This window comes from Microcaecilia unicolor, chromosome 5, assembly GCF_901765095.1.
Source record: "Microcaecilia unicolor chromosome 5, aMicUni1.1, whole genome shotgun sequence".
NCBI lineage: Eukaryota > Metazoa > Chordata > Amphibia > Gymnophiona > Siphonopidae > Microcaecilia > Microcaecilia unicolor.
In genome coordinates, this window is record NC_044035.1 from 113,351,843 (window position 1) to 113,359,701 (window position 7,859).

Sequence of the window (7,859 nt, forward strand, 5' to 3'; positions counted from 1 at the left end):
TCCCATGTGCCAGCCTGGGCCGGCCTCTTCCCCCCCCCCCCCCCGCTCGCATCCATGCTGTGGTTGGCCACCCTCTTCTCTCCCCCCAACATGCGTTTTTTTTTTTCTTCCACCCCCTCCCACGAACCTGTCGATCCCCCCCCCCCCGCCGGAACGCCGAAAACTGCCGCCGCCGTTGTTGTACTACCTTCCCTTCCCGTAGGTTGTTGAATCATCTTAGAAAGTTTAACTCCGTGCGTCTGAGACGCACGGAGTTAAACTTTGTAAGATGATTCAACAACCTACGGGAAGGGAAGGTAGTACAACAACGGTGGCGGCAGTTTTCGGCGTTCCGGCGGGGGGGGGGGATCGACAGGTTCGCGGGAGGGGGTGGGTTTCGAGGGGCCATAGCGCGGGGGGGGGGGTGACAGCTGATTCCGAGGCAGTAGGAGGAGTAGGGAAACACGCGCGTGTTTCCCTACTCATCCCCTTGCCTTGCAATCAGCTGTTTTGACGTCAGTGACGTCAGTGCGTGTCTGCCTCACAGACCACCTCCAGCCAAGGAGCCACGGTCCCAAGCACAGAACGTTGGAGGTGAGAATTATTATATAGGATAACCCCTCAGCTACTATTTCAATCAATGGATCCACTTCCTCTCCTTTTTTTTGCAAAGAGGAACAAAGCAGGGTTGTCTACTATCCCCTTTACTCTTTTAATTTAGCCCACGAACCTCTTGCTATGATTATCCGCTCTAATACATCCATCCGAGGACTACAGTTTCATAAGGACACTTAAACTCTCCATCTATGCAGATGATATCTTACTTTACACAACAGTAGACTCTATTCCTTCCCTTCTTTTTTTGGGAATCTCCGGTTCTAAAATTAATTGGAACAAATGTGCAATTATGCCTCTTAACCCACATGTTTATAAAAATCATGTTTCCCAGTTTCCATTTTCTTGGGAACCCCAAAAATAAAGTATCTTAGTTTCTGGTATAGTAACTCACTAGATAAAAGTATTCATCTGAACTCCAACTGTCTGCTCAACATAACCATGTCTATACTAGACAAATGATCCTCCTTATACTTGTCTTGGTGGGGTAGAGCAGAAGCAATCAAGATGGTACTTGCCCCCAAGCTTAATTATATCTTTAGCATGATTCCTTTTGCCTTCCCCACTAGCTTATATAAAAAAATACATAGTATAATTACAAAATGTCTATGGTGCGATAAACCAACACACATAGCCCTCCAAAAATTAAAAATGTCTAAATTAGAAGGTGGTATTAATCTCCCTGAACATACCACTTAGCTTTCCAAATGTCAGAGGCCATCTATTGGTATCAGGACTCTTAACACTCCTGATTCCCCTAGATGGGTATCATTTGAGAAACAACTTACCCATCCACGTCCTCTGTCTCTTTTTCTAATTGTGGATAAATACTGTTTCGTAGAACATATTAAAGTCATTAAAGTGACAGCTTTAACCCTTAGATCATTCTGCTTAGCCCTAAAACTCACATCCACCCCCCCAAGAGATTTCTTTATGGTTCAACTCTAAACTCAGAATAAACATTGCATTGGCCTCTATGCTCTGATTGTGGTATATGGGCAGTCTCTCAAATTTTCTCCAACGTAAAATGACTCCATTAGCAGAATTACACTTACTATATGGTATACCTCTTCACTTGCAGGTGTTTTGTTTAATTAATTAAAATAAATGTGTGGGTTTTTTCACAGTTCTTATATCTGCCCCAAAACATGTTGCTGACTCCACTGCTATGTTTGGAATCCTCTGTTGGTCATCATAACATGCAACTTGTTTTCAGCTTCATTCACTAGTGAGGTCAGCTACTGTCAATGTGATCTTTACTTTGTTGAGATGCTGCCGCTGTTGAAGAGGAAGAAGATGAGAAAATGAGATTGGAGGGTGTGAGGCAACACCAGGAGAACAAAAAAGAATAGAGAGAAATAGAAGACTGAAGAAATGTGTGATGGGAGTTCAAGTATTGTAGGGGAAAGAGAAGTGACCTGAAGGGAGGAACTGTTGAGGAACCATGCCAGTTAAGAGAAAAAGAGGCTAATGGGGGAGTAAAAACAGAAAAGAGGAAAGAAATAATACCAGAGAAGAGAGAAATTGAACAAAAAGTTTAGACCCATATAATAGAGTAAAAAAAACTTTTAATAAAATAAATGTTAATTTAAAATTCTTACAGTCTTATACAAATGTGGTATAGAATTGCTGTAAATCTGGAAAATGGTGCCAAAGTTTTCTAACACTTATCACAGGACCAGCTCATGAGTTATTACAATTACTACCAGTCAACAAGTCACCAGGAGCATTAGCATTAGTGCATGCTAACCATGTAGACACCCATAGAAATATTAGCATGGCTTAGTAAACAGGGCCCCATTTTATGTCTATAGTTATATGGGCCAAGTACCTAAATAATGTACTTAAGATTTTATTTGTGGTTAATTGCCTGAAATGTTTGAGATCTGTTAAATTCCTAGGTATAGAAGAGTAATTTTGTGCATGACTCTTACACTTCTTGAAAGAAAAGCATTATATTTTAATTAAAAACATTTTTTGTTAGATATTTTATATATTGGAATTAGAAATATAATTGTTTTTCTGTTTTTTTTTGTAGGCAACAGAAATGTTGGTTCATAATGCACAGAACCTGATGCAGTCAGTAAAGGAGACCGTGCGAGAAGCGGAGGCAGCTTCCATTAAAATCCGAACAGATGCTGGGTTCACTCTCCGTTGGGTTAGGAAAACTCCTTGGTACCAATAAAATGAAGAGTGTTACTCCAAGTACACACAATATGCCTTGTAAGCAGAAGAGGATTTAAATGAGAATGCTGAAGTTAGATGCATTTAGGAATTAGCCTATTAAAAACTCTATATATGCCCCATTCTGTGGGCATTAGTTATTATGTATGAAAAGTATATGCATTTAAATGAAATCAGAAAGCCTTTTCTATTTAAAAATCTAAGCACTGCTTCCAAATGTTTGAAAAAATGTATATTCTCTTTTGCTTCTGAAGACTTCTTTTTATAAAATCTATATACAAAAACACTTCGTAATGCACTGCATACTCCAGTTGTAGGTCTATGGCTAAAGCACATGGCCTTTATGTTAGCTAGGATATGACTTTTGAGATTGTAAGTTTTTTTGCTTTCAGTATTGCTGCTTTTGAGGAAGAGCCATCACTGTAAAAGTCCAGCCTCCCAATTGCCTTCATCAAGCTACATTTTTGAAGTTCTTACTAACAGAAATGTACATGTGATAGAAAAAGCACTTTGCTAATATCTCTTTTGCTCCTACTTTGACCTGTTAGTTTCTCTTCCTTCCACCCGAGCTTATAAACCTGCAGCTTTTGTTTACCTCACTTCATCAAGAAGAATCATTCTAGAAACCAAACTGTTTTCTGTAGAATGAAAATAAGCACAAGATGTAAGCTTGAGAGGTGGATGAGTTGAGGACCAAGTCTCATTTGGAATTCTAATTTGGGTCAAAGGCCTAAGAATAGCAAAATCAGTCCTTGCTAATCTCGTAAGCAAGCACGGTGTGCAGTCATTAAAGAGAGAGAGAATTTCATGTTGAATTTCTGACCGTGTATTTTGCAATCTTTTCTACTAATTAAGAGCTACATATTGTGGGCTGTGCAGCATTTCAAAAGTGCAGGTAGTAATGCTCATCTTTGCCCACTGCAACACTTCACTGCCATCGCTTTTTAAATTGGTATGCAATTGCAGTAACCGCTAAACTTATGAAAGCAGACATTACTCACGGTGGTCCAAACAGCATGTATCTAAAATGAACCAGTCACAAATAGCGTGTGCAAATTTGTTTGGTGGGAGTCCATCTCCTGTGCAAGAGTAGGAAGTTCCCATCCAATGCTTGAGAGCCTGTCCTGCTGCTGGCAAGCTGCACTTTCTCTCTGCGCAAGCATAACAAGCGGGTTCAGACACTGAGCTAGCGTGTTCTGCTGCTGATCCTCATGATGCTTAAAATCAGCAGTACAAAGCACCAGCAAACAAGGTTTGAACCTGCTGCTTTCCTTCCCCTCTTGAAGCAGGAAGAGGCTGGAGGCCAATCAGAAGGTAGAATGGTAGTGGAGGAGGGGCTTACTTGAAAATTTGTTTCTCCTTTGGCAGCTCTGAGCTAGTTTTGTGGCTCATACTAATATGGCTGCTTAAAGAAGTTGGGGGGAAATTCAGAGGTGCAGAGATAAAAAGAATTTGCACTTGTAATGTGTACATTTTGAAATGATACACAGCACACAAAGGTACGTTTCTTTTTCAGTGCTGTAACTGAGTAAAATTACCACGCTGTTCCAAAATGATGATAAACATGCATCTTTTTTTTTATATGTTATCAGCAGCGTAGATGAAATCACATAGCAGAGTAATTAAATGAAGGCATTGTTCTAGATTGTAACTCATTTCATTTGCAAGTGTTGCAAACAGGCTGGGTTTTCACATTTTCCCAAGTTGCTACAAATTGGTTTTATTTATACTGTATTGGCTGCATGCAGCTTTTTAACCATTGACCAGACTTTAAATACATTGACCAGCACCACCAGCTTTGGTCTGGAAATATAAATACAGTAACATTGAATATGTATGGAAAGATAGTCTTGGGAAAAGATTTAACTGCAATATTTCTGCGTTTCATTTCCAAGGAATGGACTCTGATTGTTAATACGAGAAACTCCTATTCCTTTTACTGATGCTATATAAATAATGCCTTTAGTACTTGCAATTTGAAGCACATTATGCCAAAGATCACGTCGTTTTTTTTTTTTTTAATTATTGTTATTAAGGATTGTTTATGGAAATGTTTTATGAATCACATAATTTACCTTTGATATCTCTTCAGAATTATTTGCTTTTCTCAGTTCTTGCACAATCCAAAGAATAACTTCTAATGCTATGAAATCAGCAGCAAAGGGAGGTGTAGTTTGAGTTAATCACACATTCTTTGGATTGGCTTACTCAAAAGGGTCACGAGCAATATCATGCACTGCATCTAATTTTGTTTCTGGCAGAAAAATAATTCCTGTCAAGGCAAGTTTTTCTTATTTTCAATTTGCTGTGTAAGCAGATGCTACCAATATGTGTGTTGCCATTTCTGCTTTCGAAGAGTGTTTAAAAAATCACTTTAAAATAAGGATTTCAGAGGGTGAAGGAGGGGAGGGAACTAAGAAAAGAAATTTCAGCTTATATGGGAGGGATATAATTCTGGGTAAGGTGCTGTTGGATACATGGTACATTAAGGTTTCTTTTAGGGGAAGTTTTTTTTTAACACTCTTAGGGCCCTATTTACTAAGATGCTGTAGCATTTTTAGCACGTGCTAAAAAGCGCACGCTAACCGCCCGTAGAAAAATTATGGGCATCTACACAATTAGCGTGCGCTAAAACCACTAATGTGCCTCTAGCATGGCTTAGTAAACAGGGTCCTCAATTTGTAGACATGAAGTATTAAAATCAAATCCTGTTTAAACATTTTTACCACTATACAATATTAACTTTGTACCTCTAAATATTTGCTGTGCACTAATGTCTTCATCCTTTCTTTTCTTAAGAGAATTTTAAAAACACCTTTGTGTAAAGGCAATCCACTTATCTTTAGAACTGCTCACAGAATTCAGGTGAACAAAACACTACATTATATATTCATATTACCTTCCAACATGTTTTCAAGAGCCTTTATTTCTTGTAAGCTATGAACTGTGAAGACAGATGTGAGAGCACACAGGAGCCAGCGTGGTGGGTGATGAGCACCCTTAATACTGAGCATGCTCCTTCATTGTGCCCAGGAAGGGGTAAATTTGTATTCTGCTGGGCATGCCCAATCATTTCAAAATTTTGGCACCTGTGTGTGAAAAGGCAAATTGGATTTAAGCTATTTTCTAAGCAGAATTAATATTTAAGCTTGTACAAACACAAAGAATTAGGAAATGTACCTGTTAATCTTGAGTTGATGCAAATATTTGTGCTTTTCTTACATAGGGGCCATTTTATTTAAGCTGAATGCTTTATGCAACCTGTTTTATGCCTATAGGCCACGCGGTACTTAGTACATGCTAATGTCCATTAGCATGTACTAAACTTTAGTAAAAGGGTCCTTTATTTTTTAGTACAAAGGCTCTTACATAAACAAGAGCTTCAACTTAACTACAAAAAAAAATCATTACTGTTTCAGAGCAGAAATAAGAAAGGAACATTCCCTCCCCCCTTTCCCCCCGCCCCCCTTGGTCTATAGTGTCATTAGTATGTCATTAGGATCTGGCACCTGGAATGGCCCCTGTGTTCCTTTACAGCCAATGGATGTAACCAGTGTGTTTATGTGTTAAAATTTGATACCACTTTGTTCCCTGGAATTCAAATAAGAAGCTATGCTATTTAGATGAAAATCACAAACCTCAAAGAACTGATTTGCTGTCAGTTCACAAAAGTTTACTGAAATGGTATAATAAAGGGTGTAGATCTGCTGTCACCTTTATATACTAACCTCCTTTCTAGGTTGACTGTAACTTATACATTTTTTAAAAAATATTTGTTTTCATGCCAATAAAATGTGCCTTGTATACCAGAGCATTTTGGTACAAATATTTCTCTCCCTTTGTGTGACTGACTTATATAAGTAACGAGTTTGTATGCTTTGGATTAAACAACTTCATATAATGCTTCTTTATTTTTCATCATTTTGTACAGTTAATGTCTTGTTATGATATATATTCTGAGATGTTACAAAATATAATTGATTTAATTATCAATCAACAAATTAGACATTGGGTTAAATCTTGCAAGTTACTTTAATGGGAAAGACACAGTTCCTTCTTCAGAATCCCCTGCTGAAGTTCACCAGTGCAGTAACAACAACAACAACAACAACACAAAACAAAAATGAAAAAGCTATACAAATACTAACCCTCCCAAAGTCCAGATAACAATTCTATCATGTTTCATTTCTCTAATCTGGCATGTATGCTGTGTTGTACCCTCCTTCCCTCTTTTGTCTTCCTCTAGATTCCCTTCCCAATGACTCAGAAGTTATTCCTTCTAGGTTCATGCCCTCACTGCCCCTTTTGTCCTGCCCATTTAAAGGCAAGTGATTCTCTGAGCCTATCAGCTTCTTGCTAAGATAAAGAGAAATTCAGAATTTCTGATTTCTTTTCATAATTACTTTAAAGTATGCAATCTTCCCAAATCCCTGGATTTCCTTCATCTCAATAGGACTAACAGAATGTGGTTGCCACAAGATGAAAAGAATGTAATCTTTTTCAAGATACAAAGCTTTATACAGCTTGTTCCTACTCTCATTCAGATAGACTACTTTGAGAAGGTATTGTTTGTTGAAATGTTTTATGAACATACTGTGAATCAGCATGGCCTTCTGATTTTCTTTTGGGTTTTTTTAGGGTTACATGTGTATTTTTTATGAATTTAACTGCTCAGATCCAGTTATAGCAAGGTGGTATATAACATTTTTAATAAACATGTTTTACATGCTTATTTCTCTGTAATAGCCAAAGGCTCAGTACTCAAAGTAATTAATAAGGGTGATCCATGTCTCGTACCTTTCTCCAAAGAAAATCTCAGCATATTTCCTATTTACCCTCATACAACCTTTTGGGTCACTTTCAGGCTTATTTTCGAAAGAGAAGGGCACCCATCTTTTGACACAAATCGGGAGATGGGCATCCTCCCATGGTCGCCTAAATCGGCATAATCGAAAGCTGATTTCAACTGCTTTCTGTCGCGGGGACAACCAAAGTTCACGGGGGCATGTCAGAGGCGTAGAGAAGGCAGGACTGGGGCATGCGTAACACATGGACGTCCTCGACCGATAATGGAAAAAATA

General features: G+C 38.5%; 1 protein-coding gene across 4 annotated transcripts in view; it reads left to right on the top strand.

Annotated features, from left to right (window-relative positions):
* The window catches only part of VCL (vinculin), a 233,391-nt gene extending 226,710 nt beyond the window's left edge, over positions 1–6,681 (top strand). For all 4 annotated transcript variants that reach the window (XM_030203202.1, XM_030203205.1, XM_030203204.1 and 1 more), the window contains one exon: positions 2,633–6,681. In XM_030203202.1, the coding sequence (XP_030059062.1) occupies positions 2,633–2,779 (147 nt within the window). In that variant the 3' untranslated portion in view covers positions 2,780–6,681. The remainder of the gene's footprint in view (positions 1–2,632) is intronic.
* Positions 6,682–7,859: the final 1,178 nt, after the last annotated feature.